The 20956-nt window shown below is 46.7% G+C and overlaps 1 protein-coding gene across 1 annotated transcript in view; it reads left to right on the forward strand.

Annotated features, from left to right (window-relative positions):
• The window catches only part of GALNT17 (polypeptide N-acetylgalactosaminyltransferase 17), a 181108-nt gene that overhangs the window by 62830 nt on the left and 97322 nt on the right, over positions 1-20956 (forward strand). Inside the window, exons 3-5 of the mRNA XM_042830074.1 lie at positions 355-521; positions 8280-8454; positions 10314-10511. Coding sequence (XP_042686008.1) covers positions 355-521; positions 8280-8454; positions 10314-10511 — 540 coding nt within the window. The remainder of the gene's footprint in view (positions 1-354; positions 522-8279; positions 8455-10313; positions 10512-20956) is intronic.

Genomic DNA, 20956 nt, shown 5'->3' on the forward strand with positions numbered 1-20956 from the left:
AGAACTAAACTCATATCTGAGCATCAATTAATCTTGACATGGAGTAGCAAAGCGGAGCTTCCTTCTAAATGGGAAAGGCTTCCTCTGTTCTGGCAGCTGTGGACATACAGATATGCAAACACAACCTCAGCTGAGCGAGCTGTTTGCACCCTGCCTTGGTGAGCCAGGAGGATGCTCTGTGGTGCTGCCATCTCTTCCTGTGCAGTGCTGATGAAATCACACCCAGGCAGCCAAAATACCGCGCAGAACTGTCAGTGCTGTGCCTTAACTGCTGCCCATCAGACGTGTTCCCAATGCTGAGTGCTGCAGCACGCTCTGCTAACCTCATCTCTTTCTTTCCCCTTTGTGCTGCAGGTGCAAAGAGCTGAAGTACAGCAAGGACCTGCCCCAGATCTCCATTATCTTCATCTTCGTCAACGAAGCGCTCTCGGTCATCCTGCGGTCGGTGCACAGTGCTGTCAATCACACGCCGGCCCACCTGCTGAAGGAGATCATCCTCGTGGATGACAACAGTGATGAGGGTTAGTGCTGGGGTGTGGGGCACCAGCACAGGAGGAGTTTTGGTTTCCTCACGTCTCAGATTTGCTTTCCTCAGATCTCATGCAGCGTTGCGTTTCCTTTGGTTGTGGTGATGCTGCTGGCAGCCTGCAGTCTGACAGGGTTGTTCTCCCCCTGTTCTGTTTCTTCAGCTTTTGTAGCAAAAACTGAAATAGAATCAAACCAAAGTTAACATCTGCAATAATTACTGATTGGAATTGTAATTAAAAACTGGAAGTCTGCAAAGGAAACTAGAGAGCAGTCTTACCTTTCTCTTCATTGGAGCATTCACAGGTTCTGGTTTCGGGTGTATCTTTGTTTTGGTCACAGCGCTCTGCTTGTTGCAGGGGATTACCTCTAAATAAGAGGCAGAAGGACAAGACCCTGGAGCACAGAGATCCAGTTCTGCTTTGGCTCCTCACAGCGGTGTTACACTCTGCATTTCCTCTTTGTGTGCCTCAGTTTCCCTATTTACAACAAAACTCCAGTTTAAAAAAAAAATGTATATATATACTTTTGGTTTTTTTTTTAAATATATGGGATCTGCAGAGATCCTCATTCCTCTTATATGTCGTTTTTGATGTGAGAAAGATTTGTGCAGAGGAGGAAACCAGCGCACCAGACACACACAAGTTCAAGCCATGACAACTCTTGGAGAGAGGTGTTAGGTTTCCCATGTTACCTTTGTGTTTTGATTCAGCCTTCTTACAGGCACTGCTGAATATCTTCCCTTCTGGCTTTTGATTACAGAAATATGCAGGGTGTTTAATTTCATATGGCAATGTTTTCAGTCTTGGATTCTTCCCAGGTTTGTTCTTCCAGTGTACAGTTGGATAACGTCATGAGGGTAGTTAAAATCTCATGAAGACCAGCAAATGGTTGTTGCTTTGATTGCTGCCTTCATTTGCATTGCATGCTTTTGGTATTATTTAAAAATAATAATAATAATAGACACGGGCTGTGGATTCCGTGATGAGAAAAAACAGGGCACAGGATGAGGAGAGCTCGTTTCCAAAGGAAGTCTGAGAGGTTGCTCGTCTGTCTGCAGCGAGATGAGATGGTGTGCAGCGAGCTACTCAAGCCTGTAAAAATAGGCACCCAAATATCACAGTAATGAGCACCATAGAAAGCTGATGAATTATGATTACCAGTAGAAGAAACAAGAGGCCAGCTCCTCAGCTGATGAAAATCGCAGCAGCTCTGGTGCAGAAGCTGAGCTGACGTTCACTGGTGAAGCTGTAGGATTTCAGAGCTCAGGTATCGGTTTGGATATTGAAGAGAAAGTGCAGGCGACCTCTTGTTGTGGTATTGCCCAGTCTGAATCACCAAAACGAGACGTTCCTTCTCCAAACTGAGCCATACCAATGGGGTGAAGAGAAGAATTCTCTTCATTAGAGAACCTCCTGGTAATGATTGCTGAGTTTTTCCACACGCTGCCACACACTGACAAATGTGCTTCTAAACAGCCTCCACTCTGCAGTTCGCATCACTGACATCCAGTCAGGGACTCTGGAGGCACTATTAAAAGACAGGAGACAATGAAATGAATCCTTTCAAAAAGCATCAACCCCAAGTAAATTGAGACTGCTGGTGTTGAGGATGCAGGATGGAATCTGTTTGTCCTCAGCTGAGATTGCAAGGCAGGGCCTTTCCTGGTGGCTTGTACGAGGGTGGTGGCTTGCAGGAATGCTGTACCAGCACTGGTATTAGCAGGGTGATAGCAGGGCTCTCGTACCTGGAGGGTTCCCTCTGTGTACCTGTTTTTGTGCTGCTTGAGCTCCCTGTGCTGCAGTGCTCTGTGGGAGCTGGCCAGACTGGGGGAGATGCAGAGAAATGACCCACTCTGATTGAGGGGTGGAGGAGCTTTGTAAAACCAATTTGCACGCCTGGGCAGTTTGTGCTGTGTCCCACCACGAGGATGCATCACTTCCATCAGTGAGCATTCCTCATAATGGGATGGTGTTGTACAAAACCCGAGCACCAAAGTGCTACTGTCCTCAAAAGCATTCCGATGGAAATATGAAAGGAAAACGGGGCAAGGCATAAGGAGATGCTGTTATCCACCAGGGTTAGTTAATAATGTTGGAGCTATGCTGCTGAATCTTTGTGGGCGTCATAACAAATGAGATTTTGAAGGGGGGGATTTGGAGGAAGGTAATGAGGTAACTTGGCAGATGTTTATGGAGAGCTCCTCCCAAGCGTGTAATAACATAGAGTTTTTCTGTAAAAGAAATGATACAAACCAACACGTAGCTCTTGGACCTGTGCACTCGCTCTCTGCATCATCAAGGAGTCTCAATGACAGCAAAGAAATATTAATGGCCATAATATTGTCATATTAATTTGCATTAATGGTAGGAAATAATTGTGAGCAGCGATAGTAACATCTTACAGTTGATGCTTCAGATATTGCAAACAAAGTCATTATAATATATGGATTTATCTCTACCGGAAAATAATTACAGGAAAATAGATTCTCATGAGCTGTGAGATTTAGAGATGACTCCTGGAGGAGTAAGCACTTGTGCCAAGGATGCCAGCAAGGATGGAGCTGTGCGTGTGCATTTTCCACTGAATGAGACAAGGGCAGAGTTGTAGGGGTTGGAAGGGACCTCTGGAGATCCCCCAGAGCAGTTCCCTACAGCAGGACATCCAGGAAGATGTCCAGGTGGGTTTTGAGTATCTCCAGGGAAGACTCCCTCACCTCTCAGGGCAACCTGTCCTGGCACCCTTACAGCAATGAACTTCTTTATGTTCAGATGGAAATAACCCTTGTTCTGGTTTGTGCCCATTGCCCCTTGTCCTGTTGCTGGGCACCACTGAAAAAAGCCTGGCCCAAGAAATTGCTAGAGTTGGTTGTGAGCATGGGTCGGTTTCTATGGCATATGGCTTGTGGCTGAGCCTGCATGAAGTTTTGGGGCTCAGCTTTGTGCACCAGAAAGGAGATGGACTTTCTGAGGGCAGAGGCCCAAAACCCTGGTGGTTTCCTGGAGGTAACTTCTGGGCAAGCACCTGGAGGGCCAATGGAAGCCCATGGCTCTGGACCATGGGCTGTAGGGTGCTGTGTTTTCATGTGTTTTGTGCTGGAAAGCATTTTTCCGTTTTTCCCACATACAGGAATATGTATAGGTGTCATAGAATCACAGAACAGCTGGGTTGGAAGGGGCATGAAGGATCATCATGTTCCAACCCCAACCAAGAGCCCTGAGATTTCCAGGTCAGCTTCATGTTTTGGAGTCAGTCACAGGGCTGGAGGTGAGAGCTGAGTGTTGCTCTCAGCTTTGTTGTAGTGCCATTTAGAGAACAATGTTGCACAACGTAAAACTGTGCAATGAGAGATGAAAAGTTAATAAACAAGGGTTTTCTGATTCTTTGTCTGTGAGCTGTAAGGAGATAAAAGATGCAAAGCTATTGCAATGGGAAGAAATCTCTTCTCGAAGGAAGAAGTGTGAGGAGTTGTAGTTGGAGCCCCCATCCCCCTTGAACTGCGTGTCACGCTTTGTAAAGACTTTTTTGGAGGTTTCTTTTGTTTGTTTGTTGCAGGGGTGTGATTACCAGGCTGGTGTGCAGGCTGTGTTCCGCACTGATAAGGTGTTTCCCAGCTTGTTGGAGGGATGTGGCCGCCTGCCCCCGAGATGCTGCGTTATCTCACGCTTGCACACTTTGTCTGAGTGCGTTGCTTAAATCAACACCTGCTTTTTCGTGCTGTCTTTTAATGTTTTTAATCTGGGGTTATATCTCTTTGAAAAGCAAACTCCTTGGTATCAAAGGAAACCTTTGGATGAAAGGCTGCTCGGAGCAGCTGGCTGCACCCAAGGGTGCGTGCTGCTGGTTGCAGTTTAGCTCGGTGCAAGGCATGAGCTGTGGCTGGGTGCATCACTTTCTTGTTTTGCAGCACCACCAGCAGTGTACGTGTGCTCCCCTGGGGGCTGGCTCACACGTTAGAGAATAGTTTCAACAAACTTCTAAGAAGCTGGGTCTTATCTCAGCTTTTCCTGGACGTCGGTCCCATCTGAGTGCCTGCTCATTCCAGTTGCTCTACGTAAATGTGGGTTGCTTAATTGCAACAGACCTGGTGCTGTCCCACGGGTGTTCAGTACTGGTGCTTTCAGGCTCTGCTAAAGAGCAGAGGGGGCAGTGAAACTAGTTGGTTTGTCCCTATTTCGTGGGCTTTGGTCAGATGAGAGATGTGCAGCTGAAGGCACTCAGTGTTCTAGCCTTGCCTCTATCTGAGTAGAACCAGCCCAGCCTGTCTGTGTTTGGGAATTGGTTCACACACCTGCTCCCCTGTTCACACTTACCTCTTTGATATTTGTGCACAAACATGAAAAGCTTTGGAGGCTCACCTGGATCTGAATCTCGCTGCCATAATTCTCATGGCCATTTGTTGATCATTGAAGGAGTTTCCTCCGTGGGTTCCTGACCTGTGATGGCTGTGGCACTTCAGGCAGGTGAGGCACTTCAGACAGTGCTGCTGTCCCCATGGCACGGGGCATTCCCAGCCCTAACCCACATGCCCTGCAGTGTGTGGGCTTTCTGATAAAGCCTCCGTAGACTTTTCCCACTTGGCTCAGCCTGGCAAACACTGCCATGTTTTCCTTCGGGGTGTAGAGGAGGTGCAGTTCCTCTGGCCATCTGGTGCCATTGGTTTTTGCTCCTACCTTACTGTGCCACTGGGTAGTTCCCATCTTGAGGGGATTTGGGAAGGACTGGGCAGGATTTGCAGCACAAAACACAGAGCAGTGGATATTCCTGGAAGTTCCCATGGCTGCTTCAGGGCTGCTGTCCGTGACACAGCTGCTTGGAGTGGCAGCCGGTGGCTCTGTCTCTCTGGCAGGCCTATTTCCCAAAAGGCTCATGTAGGTGACAAACCACTTTGCAATACATAACATAAGTCATTACAGCTGACAGCTGGAATTTTTAATAGAGCAACAGGTCTATTGGATTCTACTTTCTTGGACTCGCCTTTCAGTGAGGATCAATACAGACAGATGGAGAACAAAAGGGAGGATTGAAATTGAACCTGCTGGCATTTTCAGTTCAGTTTCTTTCTTCAAAACTTCCCTGGAAATGTCTCATGCAGTGGCAAAGACCGAATGTTCACAGATACCTCAATGTGCAGGTATTGATTGCATCTGTAACGAATGAGATTCAGGAATGATGTGGGTGTGCTGTGGAGGAGCACCCCTGGAGTTTGACCCATGCAGATACCTTGTGAGCACATGGGCTGCACTGACACTGCTTTGATGAGGATGAGGGGGAGTGGGGCAGCCGCTGCTCTGCTCCCACCGTGGCTCCTTTTGGTTGTCTCTTTGCATCCAGAGTTCTTCTCTGAGCTGCATACCGTGCTGAACTACTCACTGGTGCAGTATGCTGTGGATATTCTCATTTTCAGCAACGAGCTGATACGAGCAAAAGCATTGCAAGTACATAGCATAAGGCAGAGGCAAGGAGAACAGCGGCCAGATGCTTCCTCCCTCGCTGTAATTTGTGTGGAGTACTGAAAATAGCAGGTTCAAAGGCCAGATTGCCAGTCTGAGGGAAAGCTGACTCTATTAAGCAAGGCTCATGGCTATTCCCCTGTAGTGGAAGTCACTTAATTCCTGGCATATTATTTCAGCCCTCCTAACCTTCCTGATATAGCTTAGGGATATGCTGCAGAGATGCAGGAGTTGGAGGTGAAACACTTCGGAAGTTGGTGGCAGATGAAAAGGTTTGCTGCTGCCAACCTTACTGTAGCAGTGCTCCGGATTCCAGCCTGGATCTGTGCTTTCTGACAGCACGACACATCCAAAGCCCAGCCCACTATTGAGCCTGCTCAGTAGGTTATTACCTATTTAGTAATATCACCTGTTTGGGTGCTAAGTGGGAGTCTCCTAATCCCCAAAGTGCTCTGGCATCGTGCTTACACCTGCTGAGCACCATGCTCTCCTGCAGAGCTGTTGCCCACCTCGGAGGCTTCAGACACCAACCAAGGGCAGCACAGATGGCGCATCTGAACAGCTGATTCTCACCCCAGGGTGCTCAGGGCTGCGGCAGACTGGGAGAGAAGAGAGGGAGTGAGCCCAGAAATCTGCCCAGCGTTGTTCCACTTCACACAGTTCCTCCCTGGTTCACTAAATCTATACCCTCCTTCTAGCTGCTCAGACAGTTCCCAGGAACGTTTCTTCCTCTTTCCCTTCAACGAGGAAAGCTTAAAATTCCAATTTGTTGAAAGTGGTTTTAATAGTTCCTTCTAGCCTGCAATGCTATGGTCTGCAGCATTAATGACAAAAAGACACGAGAGGCTGTGCTGTGCTTGTGGGGCTTCATCTGCCAACAAGTCTGTGTCCCTGTCTCCTTAAAATCATTCAGAAGAGTTGTTGTCTCCATAAAACACTGGTTTTTCTCCGAATGGCTCAGCATGAAATGGAAGTTGCTGAGTTATGTGTGTATGTGATGCAGATGCTTTGAGTTGAGGAAGGGGCTCATTTGCTTTATTCTTTTTATTCCCATTTCAGCATAAAAGAGAAATGAGACTTTGGGGAAATTGGTATGTGAGGGGAACAATGCCAGTCTGAAGGAAGCACATTTTATGTGCTTAGGAAAAGGAGTGGAGGGAAAGGGAGTCAATGCTGCCGTATCCTCTGAGGGTATCCCAGGCTGGCCCAGCAGATGGGCCTTGCTGTTGACTCATTTGCTCCCTGATTGCTGTTTCCTTCCTGCAAGAATGGCTTTGTTACTGACATGTGCTGTATGCTGTGGATTGTGTATATCTAGGAGGTAATAAAACCTTCGCTTGGGGTCACTGACCATATCTTGGACCTGATGTCTTGGAGCATTATAGGAATCAAAGACCCTCATGGCGTTAACAGTGTGTGCTGGTAAACTGTAGTTTTACCTAGGTCTTACAGAGCACTTTTCATCAGCAGATCTTTGTGCATGTCACTGATTCACCGGGAGGTGTAAGGACCAAGGTAGAGGCAGAGCACTAGAGTCCAGCACAGAGGGTGATTTTTGTAACAGGAGGCTCTGTACCGATGTAGTAGGGCACAGTTGTAAACTGGTGTGTTCCGTTAGTTTTCTCTGTTGTCTGTGGTGGTTGGATGTTCATTCATTTATTGTTTGCTTTCTTTTTGGAGTGTTGGGCACAGCATGTTGAAATCTCCCTTGGGAAGCTGGAAGGATGCACGTGACACACAATGACAGGTGATTGCATTATGTCCCTGAATGGGGTGGTTCTCAATCCCAGGACCTCCAACCAAACCTTGAACTGAGAATCTCAAATGGGGCAGTAGAGATTTTGGAGACTTTTCCAAACAGTTGAAAAAACGTGCTGCTCTTTGCAGCCTTTCCAACCTTTCTTATACTCCCAGGTTCAAAAATTCTGTACCTCTCTTTTCACAATGTGTAACTTGTACCTACCATCAAGTTCAGTGCTGGTAATGACTGCAGGCTGACAGCTCCATCATGTTCTCAGCCACAGCACATGTACAGGCTTGGGTAGCACAATTATATGATCTGCGGTTCCAATGAGCATTAAGACACAAAGGATGAAGGTCTTCCAAACAAAGCCAAAACCTCTTTAATTCTATCAGAGTCCGTTCAACGTCAGGTTTAACAAATGCAAAACAGCATTAACTCAAATCTAAGGTAGTTTCAGGTGAATATATCCATTCTGGCGGTGGTGTCAGGGTGCAGGGGGTTACGTTAGGTGGAAGCTTTACAACTTTTCAGTGGGTTTCTGGTGCTTCTTCTGGCAGAGGAACTGAAGGCACCGCTGGAGGAGTACGTCAATAAGCGGTACCCAGGGCTCGTGAAGGTGGTGCGCAACCAGAAGAGGGAAGGCCTCATCCGAGCGCGCATCGAAGGCTGGAAGGCGGCCACGGGCCACGTCACCGGGTTCTTCGATGCCCACGTGGAGTTCACTGCTGGCTGGTAGGTGCGAGGACGTCGATGGGGGGCAGCCCGTCGTTTTGTTAGGATGCATGAGAGCATTTCCACACGCACCTTAATCCTGTCTTCCTTCCGTGCTGAGCGGTCGCTAATGGGACACGTTGGGATGACACAGGGAAGGTCTTATTTATATTAATTGTTAGTGCTCTTGTTTACTGTCATCGTTTCCTAGTCTCTTGTTTGATGTTTCCCTGTTTCTCCCTCGCTTCTAGTTCGTTGTTCACATTGATTTCCAGTTCTCTTAGGCCTAAGAACTCTAAGTTTAAAAAACAAAAAGCCCAGACAGCAGGGGATTGAGAAAGAAAGCATTTCCCGCATTCTTGCCCTTTGCAGCTGGATCCCACTGGGGGAGGCTGATGTCTTAGATTGATTTGTTTTCTTCTGCAGCTAGGAATAAGTGCAGAGGTGCAGAAGCAACAGAGGTATTTCATAAGGACTCTTTTCCAGAGGGATCAGAAACGTGTGGGTTCAAGTGGCTGAAGTTTCTGTGAGTGTAGATCGTGAAAGGAAACAGAGTGGTTTTTCTCTCCTACCATGTGTAAAAAGTAAATAGCCCATGTTTAGGAAACTAGGTGTAGAGGAGACTAACTTGTGTCCAATTTGAACACGAAGAAACATCCACTATAAAAATGCTTCAACATTCAACTCTGCAGCTCAGAGATCTGTGCAGTCATTGGAGTTTTTATAATAGCAGCACATCAGGAGAGTGTATTGAGGAGTCATTACTTATGTTGATATCTGCCCAACTAAACATTCCTCTCCTCAGGTCATTAGGTCTCCACACATGCTTTTATTGGTATACTGAGAAAGTCACAGTTTACTGAACTCTTGAAATAGCTTTTGTAAGGGATGGAGTGGTTCTGCAGCAAAGACTCGGCTCTGGCACTGCATAGCTGCTGCTGTTGCTGTTCTTCTATGGAAGGAGTCTCCAGATGGTCATTGAGTGCCTTCTCTGTATTGCTCTGCCTGCAGAGTCAGTCCATGCTGCAAATCCAGCCCTTAGTTGATGGTTTGTCCAATTTCTTTGCTACCTCAGTGAAGATATCAGGAAAGCTCAGTTTAAAAACATGACAATTTTGAAAATTAAAAAGTTCCAAGTGTGGAATTACTGTTTAATAATATTTTTTGTTGTTGTTGTTTTTGTTTGTTTGTTTGTTTTAAGCAAGCATACCATACAGAGAAAACACAGTGTGCTGGCTGTGCAGGAGAAGATAAGGTCCACTTTCAGAGCTTTCATTCATTTCAACAGCTTAATGCCTTAGTTTGTGGAAATTGTTTTTTGCTTCTGCTGCTGGCCTCAGCTCGCCCATGGGTTTTCATAGGAGCAGTCAGAGGTGTAGGAGGGTGCTGGAGTGCCCCAGACATGCAGGGCTTTGTCCCTGTCTCCGCTCACAGCCCTGCACAAGGGATGTGTTCAGATAGGGAACCCTGCTAAGTGCAAGCACTGCAACCCCTGCTGCATCTCCCTGTTGGCTTGGCAGCGCCTTTTAGAAACAACCTTTAGTCCTGGCCGTGTAAATGTGTTCTCTCTGCATGTGGTTTCTGTGCAGATAAAAGCAGGGGCAGATGGGTCAGTAGTACAGAGGCCAGGGCGTTGCAATGTGAGATTGCTTAGTGGCTCTCCGAACCCCTTTGTGTGGGTTCTGCTGTATCTCTTTTGTGCCATCTTCCAAATGGCAGCAAGAGATGCTCACAACGTTCCTTTCTATTTACTGAATGGTGACAAGATGCTCATTTCCTTCCCCTTATTTAATCATACAAGCTGTATGAAGGCAACAGTGTCCACGTGCAAACATGGCGAGAAATTAAATTTCTTCCTGCACACTGTTTCTTTTTCCCAGGGCTGAGCCAGTGCTTTCACGAATTCAAGAAAACAGAAGAAGAGTCATCCTTCCCTCCATAGACAACATCAAGCAGGACAACTTTGAGGTGCAGCGTTATGAGAACTCGGCCCACGGGTACAGCTGGGAGCTGTGGTGCATGTACATCAGCCCCCCCAAGGACTGGTGGGACGCTGGGGACCCCTCACTGCCCATCAGGTATGTTGCACGGCCCGCCAGGTGAGATGTAATAGGGCAGAATGTGGGAAGACAAAGTGAGAAGCCAGCCTAGAGAGGTTGGATGCTCAGAGAGGGTGTTGTGTTGTAACACTACCAGTTGAAGGGTGTTACTGGGGTGAACAGCTTTGGAAGAGGGTATTATTTGGCCATGGTGTGCAGAAACACTGGGAGTTGTGGGCACTGTGTAGGTTTGTACAGCCTTGTGTTTAACTGCACGTGACGAAGGTGCTTTATTTCAATTACAGCATTCAGTTTTTGGAAATCATAAGGAATGAGGTGATTATTGCTGCATAATGATCTGAGTGTGAATTCATGAAATAAAGACACGGCGTATTTTGAATAAAAACTGCATCTCCTTTCAGGGCAAAGTTAGAACAAGCAAAGATATCATTTTACAAGCCCTGAAAGAATAGGTCTTAAGTTGTTCTTACACTGATCTCTGCGTGGCTGGCAGCTCTAAAATGTTGTTCCTGCAGGCTGCAGGTATGGGACAAGTCCGTTTGAGCAAAGTATAACAGCAGGAGGAGGGAGAGCAGCTCGGTGCGTTAGGCTGGGGTTGCTTTGTGCACAGAGGTCAATTATTTCCTCTTGACAGCCCCCAAATACCTGAAGTGAAACGTGGGCACTGCTGCCTCAGGTGTGGGGTGTGCAGGATGGGCACAGGGGCTGTCAGAGCCAACAGCCTTGCTATGCTGCTGAATAATTCAACAGCTTACTAAAATAACGTTGTTAACGTGCACTGGGGGAAGGTTTATGAGATAGATGAATAGTAGTGACCACAACAAAAAGCTGATGAAAAATACCGTCTCATTGCATTATGTCGTGGAACTGCTTTCAGACCAGAAATAAATGACTGCAGTTATTTTTTTTGTCACCCAGTGCTATGAAAACTGTGCACTTTATGACAGTGTTTGCATGAGTGGGATACCGATGCGGTACTCCGTGTAATTATGCATGGGATTAGTGGAAATTCTGAAATGATAATGTGCAAAGGTACATTAGTTTTATAGCGAGCTTTTAGGTTAAAAGAGTGGGGGTGAGAGGGAAAAAAAAAAAGGCAGTTTATTCCTTCTGTTTGTTTTGGTTTATACCACTGGAGTGTAAGGATCATGGCAGCATCAAGAGAAACTCCACTGCCCAAGATGGGGGCTCCAGTGTGCCCCTACCAAATCCTTAGCAGTGGAGACCGGAGGCAGACAGCTGTGGGAATGCACTGGCAGGCAATTTTCTCTCATGGTTGATTCATAAGATATAATTATCCAGGCAAAGAGTGCTGATGGCATGAAACTCATCTACAATATGGCCCAGTCTCAAACTGGTTCCAGGTTTATGCTCTATCCAATGATTTTCCCACAAGAAGCAGTCTCTCTTAATAGCTGGGAGGGATGCTGGTGTAATACCTGGATTCTGTAATTCATCTTCTGTGTTTTTTTTTTCTTCCCATTAACATTTAAAATTCTGATACATGAGGAGACCTTCCATCTCAGCACTCTGTTGTGCATGCATTTCACAACTAGACTCTCCTTGCCAGGCCTATGGACTTTTCTGACTACTTCTGCCCAGAAGATAAAACTGTGATTATGGCAAAACGTATCACATCTAAATTAGCACTCATAGGAGAGGAAGGCAGTAAGAGATGTTTTAAACAGTCATCATGTAGATCCTTATCTGCATCAGCATGACCTCCCATCAAGGCAGTTGAATTTTCTCATTCAGGTGGTGTTAAAGTGTGTGTATAGAATCACAGAACAGTGTAGATTGGAAGGGTCCTCAGGAGACCATCCGTCCAACCCCCTGCTACAGCAGGTACCCTACAGCAGGGCACACAGGTAGGTGTCCAGACAGGACTTCAGTATCTCCATAGAAGGAGATTCCACCGCCTCTCTGGGCAACCTGTTCCAGTGCTCTGTCCCTCTCCATAAACAAGTTCTTTCACGTGTTTGTATGGAACTCCTTATGTTCAAGTTTTAGGCCATTGCTCCTCATCCAGTCATTGCACACCACTGAGAAGTGTCTGGCCTTATCCATTTGCCTCCCACCTCCCTTTAGGTATTTAAGAAACATTTGTCAGATCCCCTCTCAGTCTTCTGTTACCCAGGCTGAACAGACCCAAGTTACTCAGCCTTTTCTCATATGGGAGGTTCTTCAGGCCCTTTGTCATCTTTGTGGCCCTCTGCTGGACTCCTCCTAGTCCTGACTTTTTTGAGCTGGGGAGGCCAGAACCAGACACAGTATACTCAGTGTGGCCTCCCCAGGGCAGAGCAGAGGGATAGGATCACCTTCCTCAACCTGCTGGCCATGGGGTAATGCACCCCAGGACATCATGGGCCTTCCTGGCCGCAAGGGCACACTACTGGCTCATGGCAAACCTGCTGTGCACCAGAACACCCAGATCTTTATCTGCAGAGCTTCTCCCATAGGTCTTCCCCTAACCTGTACTCATGCAATCCTTTATTGTTAATGATAGCCTTTGAGCAGTTTACTGCCAGCCCAGAAATCCTGTTCATCAAGGGAAAACAGAAGAAAGCTGATGTTTTCTGTGTCCTGTCCCAACCAGGTCTTTGGAAATGCCATAAAATGGTGTGCTGCTGACTTGATCATCCAACAACAGGGTGGGAGCTGCTCTCGTTGCTCTCCAGGAAAGCTTCATCTCCCACCTGGAAGCCCGTGATTTTGGGGGGCTTCTCAGTAAGGAGTCTGCCTGCTGCTGCAGCACTGCTGGTTCCTTCTGCCTGACTCATTTCGTTGGTGCTGCGTCAGGTTTTGTCAGAGAACAGCTTTGGAGAAATTGCTGATATCTGAGATTTCTGGCTGGAGCTGCTGATTGTGCTCCAGATGCAAGACTCATGATTTATAATTACATCTGTGACGCCTCAGTGGCTCTGGGGGTCTGATTCAGGAAGACAACTAAATGCACTCTTTCATCTTTGCTTCAAAAGCCAAGTAAGCAGACAGAGCGTCTAACCAGACTTGAGGATGAGGGACACATGTCTGAGCACAGAAATTAGGGTCCCACTTTTCCACCAGCAGCAATGTGTGTAATCACAGAATCACAGAATGGCCTGGGTTGAAAAGCACCACAATGATCATCTGGTTCCAACCCCCTGCTGTGTGCACCAACCAGCAGACCAAGCTGCCCAGAGCCACATCCAGCCTGGCCTTGAATGCCTCCAGGAGTGGGTAATCCACTTGCGTGGTTGGTGGCTCCATCGAGAGGCTTGTGAATAGAATATAATGCATTTCTTGACTTCTCTTGGTCTTTTCTGCACTCGCCTGGTGGATTGGCTCAGCCTGAGAGTTAAAAGCAGTGCTGAACGGCTCTGTTAGCTTGCAAGCACCCTAATGTGCTGGGACTGAAGGAGTCCTCGGGTGGCTTCAGAGATGACAGATGTGTGTTTGCAGGCATGCAGAGTCCAGCTGGGAAGCAGCAAGCAGGTTAAATTGGGCTTTGGATGGGGTTTTGCTGCAGCTGTTTTATGTGGTACTTCATCTTTAGTGGTGTTGGAAGACAAAAGCTCATTTAATTAGTATTAAGATCACTGTGAGGAGGAAATTGGTTTTGAGAGTTATGGATTGTAAAAGAACAAAAAAGCTGGTGATTTTGAGTGGTGGTTTTTTTTTTCTTAATGATGAAAATAATTTGAATTAGCCCACCCAATTACCTGTTATCTCAGCCTCAAATGCTAATGGGTTTGCTTTGCTACGTACTTAGGAAAGAGAGAACTCTCGTCGTGGTTGTGTAAATGATGCTGAGGTTGAGATGGGAAGAAAACAAGGGTTTTGGGTATTGAATATGACAGACAAGTGGAGAGAAGGTGCCTAATTCTGCTGCTCAGCAAAATGCTTGTGGTGTTTATTATGAACTGTCACCTCTGTCATAAACTGCAAATAACACTGAGATCTCCCACTCTTGTCAAGGTGTGTTTTGCTTGCTGTAAGGCCGTAGGGGTTTGTGGTGTTGTTTTGCTATTACTATATTTATTATATATACATTTGGAAACTGCTAGGTATGTCCTTAGTGCTTCCAGCAGCCACCATCCCAAGCTGGCTTTCAGAAGCACAAAAACTCACTGTTTTCTTTAATTAACTGATGTATCCTTTCCTCCTTATCTACTCAGGCTTTCTCCAGGCAGCTGTTGCAGCTCTGTAGCACGCAGACTATACTCCAACCTCTAAAGAGCCATAGAAGTAAAATTGTTCTCAGGAATACCCAACATGCAGAATGATGCAGGTGAACCTTTGTTTAGGACAGCTTGTTCCTGTGGTGTATCTGCACTTCTGCAGGGATGAGCATCGTAAAGCAGCACACAGCCCTCAGCAGATAGCTGTGCACAGCCTTGCTAAAACTGTTAAAAATGTTTTCATAGAATCATAGATTGGCTTGGGTTGGAAGGGACACCAAGGATCATCAGGTTCCAATCTCCCTGCCACAGGCAGAGCCACCAACCTCCAGATCAAATGCTAGACCAGGCTGGCCAGGGTCCCATCCAACCTGGCCTTGAACACCTCCAGGGAGGGAACATCCACATCTCTCTGGGAAGCTTGTGCCAGCAGCTCGCCACTTTCTCTGTAAAGAACTTTCACCCACGTCTGAGCCCTCAGCCTGACAGTCTTATGAAAAAGCATCCAGGAGGTGTGGCAGGCTGTTAAATGTAGGTGATGTTGTGAGAATTTCAAGGATTATTCCTTGGGTTTTTGTTTTTGAAGAAGGTGTTTGTATGAAATGCTAAATTAGCTCTTCCTGGTGCTCACTAGCATCTCCAAACTGTAGGGAGGTCCCCATTGCTGTGTGAAGGCAGGTGTAAAATGTTCTCTCTCTTCTGGTGTAGCTGCTTTGGAAATTAAAGGGGAGGCTGATTTTCATAAGAACCAGACATGGTTGGTAATGGTAACTTGCATTGGGAAGCCTCAGCAGGTGTGTCTGTTCTGTGCAGGCATGTGCTTAGAGGAATGGGGTGTGTATGAGCATCACAGCAGCTGCAGAGCACTCAGGGAGCTCTTTAATGGCCACATATAAAGAGTAAATCAAGCACAAGATAAAATAACAGTACTGATGAGCTGTCTGTCTCTAAGGCCCCTTTTCATAAGCAGCTCAAAGAAGTTCTGCATTGACCACCCAAATGCTGATCCCCCCCATGCCCTGTGCATGCTTGCAGCTGCACTCTACTGTCACCCTTATAGCAAAAATCCCCACGGCCTCAGTGGTCATTGGTCCAAACCTGAGACAGATAGGGGATTATCATGATTCTGCTACGCAGGAAGGTTTGTGAGTGCTCCTGGGCAGTGAGGAGGTACAAGCATCTTTCCATGTAAACATCTGTAAATCAAACGCATGCTGTCTGTGCTGTGGTTGCTGGAGCCTCGTGCATCCAGGTACATCATTCTTAAAATTAAGGTCACTCCTGACTGACAGTGGTCAGCACAGAGGCCTCTGACAACTTGCAAACAGCCCAGCAGAAGAAAGGAAGGGATTTTTTTCATCAGTATTTAATTTGGGGCAATCTTGTTTGGACCTGTGTTCCAGGAGAGGGAAGGCTTAGGTCAGAATCCTCATCTCAATAAACTTTGTCATCCATCTCTGGATTAAATTACAACTGTCAAGTGCTTTACTGGCTTCAAAAAATGGCTTTGCAGGAAGCTTTTTAGCCCTATCAGTGTGGGTTTGCTTTTAGATGCAGAGTTTCTTTGACTTTCTGGATTTTGAATGGGAATGCATTGGGGAGAAGTGCACCCCGACTCACTGCACTGTGACTGTCAGCAGAATGCTGATTTTCAGCCCTCAAACTTCACAGGGATTCCCCACGGTGTGAGAAACCTGTCGTGCCTTTTTGTGATGAATTCCCTGACTCTGGTCATTTTGAATGTTACATAATTTAGTGCAAAGCGTAAAAGAAGGGCGCCTGATGATTTGTCACTGTGTCAGGTTTTACAAGACGAACAGACTTAAGTTGCTGCCTGAAAGACTATTGAGCTTTTGCTGAGGGTGCACCTGGGATTTCAGCGTATGTGGGTGGTTTGCAGCAGCCCATGTGCTGACCAGCTCTGCCTGTGTGTGTTAGTGCTGCATCAGAATGGTTTTTAATTTCTCAAGGACTGTCCTTGTGATCACATGCATTGGCTGCAGTGAGGAACTGGCCAGACTCGTTGAAATGAATGGTGAGATTTCTGCCAAAGACCAAAGGGGGCTGGGGCTCTGCAAGTGTGATTTTTCTTAAAATTGGAGGAAAGCTGCTGGAGGAAAGGATGGGAGAGGTGGTGGGGTCACCCTACAGATGTCCAGAACTGTGGAGATGTGGCACTGAGGCAGTGGGCAGTGCTGGTGGTAGGTGGATGGTTGGACTGGATGATCTTAGAGTTCTTTTCCAACCTTAAAGATTCCATGACTCTGATGTTTCTGCAGCTTCTGAGCATTCTGCTTGATGCTATTGTAGATGCTGGTGTGCACCTCTGTGCAGAGAGTGGGCTCATGCTTGGTTGGCTTGGCCCAGTAACCTTCAGAAGGCAGCATTTGAAAACCTCTAGGTGGCTCATTTTGGAACACAAAGGGGGAGTTTGGGTGCTGGGCAGGGCTAAGCAGCTGCTCCAGAGAAGCTGTGAATCTCCTGGCATGGAAGAGCCTCCCCTCCAGCAATCCCAAGCCTCCAGACTAGCTCAGTGCAGCATGATGTGGATGTTCCTTGCATTGGAACCACTTCTCCACGCTGAAATGAAGGCACAGTGCAAGTAAGGCTTAGCAAATCAGCAGGAATTTTTCCCAAAGTGGGGTCAGGGACAGCTGGGATTGTCCCTGCAGGAAGCAGATGGTGCAAACATTCTGCCTCCTGAGAGGGTCGCGTATTGTAAGGCATTTCCATGAAGAAAGAAGGCTGGCCATGCTGGAGTAATCTGCCTTCCTTCAATCTTTACATAAGAGAAGTATTTTGATTAAAAGGAGGAAAAAAAAAAAAAGAAAGAAAAAAGCATGCTTCTGATTTATAAATAAATAAATAGATGCACAAACAGAACTTTTAATCTGAGCCCTTGTCACAAAAACAGCCTTTATTGATGTCAGTTGCTTTAGAAAAGGGAAGAATAAACAGGATTTGGCCTTTAATTTGTGAAGGGTTTTGATTTTTCGGAAGCATTAAAGAGACAGAAAAGATGGGTATTGAATTATTTAACAATTGCTAGTAAAATTAAGCCTCAGTCAGCCTGCTTTCACTGAAATAATCTTATGAATAAAAACAAAACAATCTGGGGCAACAACAATACACAGAGCTTCCATCCCGCTGGCTGAACTGCTTCAAAGTGGTCCATGAAGTGGTTTTGCAAGTCAGAGCCAAGCAGAGCCTTTTCTGTGGTCTGTTCACACTCCCGGAGGAGAAGGCTGCTGCTGATGGATGACACCAGTGGCTTTTCTCTCTAAATCTGAAAGCGAGGGCAAAAATATGCAAAAAGGAGTTGGGGGAATTTGGCCCTTTGAATTTCTTTCTTCTCTAGTAGATGGCATTTAAGTGATTTATTGGATAAGGCCAATCTATTCTCGTTAAGCAGGAAGTATCTAGTGAGTTCTGAGGTGGGTGTTCAAAACAAAGAGGTGATGATCGAGGCAGTTGCTCTCGGTGACAAAACATAGCAGCCCTTCATCAGACAGGACTTAAAAGAGTGTTTGAGAGCAAGTGCTAAGGGCTATGATTTTCTTTCATGTGCACTTTAATTCACTGTTCCTTTCAGTCAGTGGAATGTAAATAAGCATAGTTTAAATTAAAGGAAAAATAGATCCTTATTATCACATCCATCAATGGGAGCAAGAAGGATCTGATGCCACAAGCTCCCAGCTGCCTCTGCTTGGGAGTTTGGGGGTTTGCAGAAAGGCTCTCAGCCCAGAGCACCACTGTGCTGGTAGTCTGAATTAAATCTTCTGGATCTTAAATCTCCTCATGCTTGTAAAGTACCTGTGGGTGTGAGCAACCCATTCTGTTATTCTGGAGACAAGCATGATGGGTCTCCTGGCTGCCAGCTCTCTGCTATCTGTCGCTGCTCGCTCTGAAGGCAGAGCTTTCACGGCAGGATCTGTTGTACAAAATTCAAGCCCAGATCAAGAATTATTAGCTCTGAGAGCACTGTTAGGTGCAGGTTTGGTCTCCAGCAAGCAATGCTGTGGGCCCTGCAAATGCATCCTATGGATGAAGGAATCATTGCTAAACACCTTTGATGGAGACAGCTTGTCTGCAGAACACAGCCCCCACATCCCCATCATTTTTCAGAGAAAGTGACACATCAAAAAAGGTGCAAACTTCAAACTAAGCATGGGGAATGTTTCAGGCTTTGAGAAGGAGCTGCTATGTTCCTGAAGGCACGAGGCTCCTGGGGTAGGGATCACTGATCTGCCACCCACAGACATGGGGCACACACCCTCTGCCCACCTCCTGATCTCTGGGGAAGAATTAAAAAGTGTTGATGTTGTTTGCTTTCTGTATGGTGACGGGGGAGTTATCACGTACCTTCTGAAGTCCTAGTCCTGGAAGATATTGGTGTTGCTGATGAGTTTTGCATTCATATGGAAACAAAAACACATTCAGACATGTTTGTGTTGCTGTTTTTTTGAGGCTCCAGAATGCAGCTTTCATCAGCACCTTCAAATTACTGCAAGTAGAGACAGCCTGCAGCCAGCTCTGTGCTGAGGATGGGGCAGCCGCCTGCCTGCAGGGACACTACCAGCTGTGGGGTCTTTCAGCTCAGAAACACCTAGAGAAGCTGTAGGAAGAACATCAGCTGTGCTGATCCTGAAGGATTCTGTGAGGCTCTGGGTTGTCACTGGCCCTGGTCTTTAGAGGTCCCTAGACCAAAAACCTGCTTTGCTTCTAGTCCCAAGATAAGCCTTTGAGGGAAACGTGAGGCTAAGAGTAGGTTTTGCTCTGGTTAGCAGTCTGGCTGGAGTTTATCCCTGGATATGACAGTTGAGGAAGCCTGTTTTTTCCGTGCTGGGCGTCTTGGTGCTTAATGAACACCTTTCTCAGATCCTAATTGCCTTGTAGGAGTAGCTGTGCTCCTTAGAAGACAGGCAGGTATTTGCTAATGAGCAGTCAGACTCGAGGTGCTTTGAACACGATCAGATGAGCGTTCGCTTCTTTGCTCTGATTAATACCTGTGTGAACTCAGCTTTTTTTATTATTATTTTTAAATATGTTTTGGTGAACGGCACTGAAGCAAAGAAATGGGGTGTCTAGAAGTAGGGCCGTGCTTTGGGCTTGTCTGCCCTGGGATAGCAGCCCTGCAGCCCATCCTCACCCATCATTAATGCTGTTCTTAAAGTTACAAGTGTGGAGACAACAGCAGTAGTGTGGTATGGAGTCTGTTAGCACAGCCTGGAGCACCAGCTGATAGCAAAGCATCGCTTCTTGAATGCCAACAAGGGCTGTCCTCCTCTTTCCTTATCCTTTCTATCTCTCTGATTTCCCTTCAGAAAAAGGAAAAGGAAAAAAAAAAAAAGACATGAAATATTTAAGCAAACAGCTGTCAGTACCTTTGTGTGGTGCCTGGAGACCTCCGAGTGCTGTGATCACAATTGAGTCCTGTCTGTCTGAATGGGTGGGTTGGGCTGGGGGGACCTCAGTGCCAGAGGAAGAGGTTTCCTTCCCCTGGTGATGGGCATCTTGATGACCTGCTCAGCCTGCAGAGAGGTGCCTTGTTCCTTGGAGGCAGGAAGGCTGTTTGTTTCAGGTTTGCCAATCTTTGTGAATTTTTCCCAAAGTCACAGCTTGGGGGTGTTTTAAATGAGCTCTTGCCTTCTTCTAAGTGCTGGATTGATGTCAGCAGAGGCAATAGTCCATTCTGTTACCATCGCCACCTCAGCCGACACTGCTCTATTTTTCTTGGCAATTAGAAAAACCATCAATCATTTTCACAAATGTGCACCTTAAATTGCCTTCTCTGGCGCTCCCGGTTTAGTGTGGATGTTTCTTGTCAAGTCCAGCCTTGCAGAATAGAGCAGCTGACAGGCTTCCAAGAGCTCGGCACAGGTTTTCCACAAGCAGTTTCCACGTGGGATTTAACAGCCATGTGATTTAGTGTTTCTGACTTCTTTTTTTTTTTTAAGGGGATTTTTCCCCCCCCCCCCCCCCCCTTTCTTTCTCCTACTGTATTGACAAGAATCTCTCATTAAGCATGGCAAGTCAGCTAAGGCAGGGAGCCAAGAAGTAGGGGCTGAAATTCCTCACTGGGCAAACCTTCTGCAGTTGGAATAATGGAAGGGTTGGGGGACTGTGGGGTAAGGGCTGCTCAGCATGTGAAACCAGCAGCAGCCCTCAGTGGAACTTGGCCATTGGATGTGATGAGGGCATTTGGGGCCAGGTGGAAGCAGGGTGAAAGGCTAAGAAATGGTTTGGGGATGAAGCTAATACATTTTGCAGAGGATTGGGAGGATTCCCCCATGCTTCATCAGT

The sequence above is a fragment of the Centrocercus urophasianus genome, unplaced genomic scaffold (genome assembly GCF_019232065.1).
Source record: "Centrocercus urophasianus isolate 14NV4802_14NV808 unplaced genomic scaffold, USGS_Curo_1.0 seq_33, whole genome shotgun sequence".
In the NCBI taxonomy this organism is placed as follows: Eukaryota; Metazoa; Chordata; class Aves; order Galliformes; family Phasianidae; genus Centrocercus; species Centrocercus urophasianus.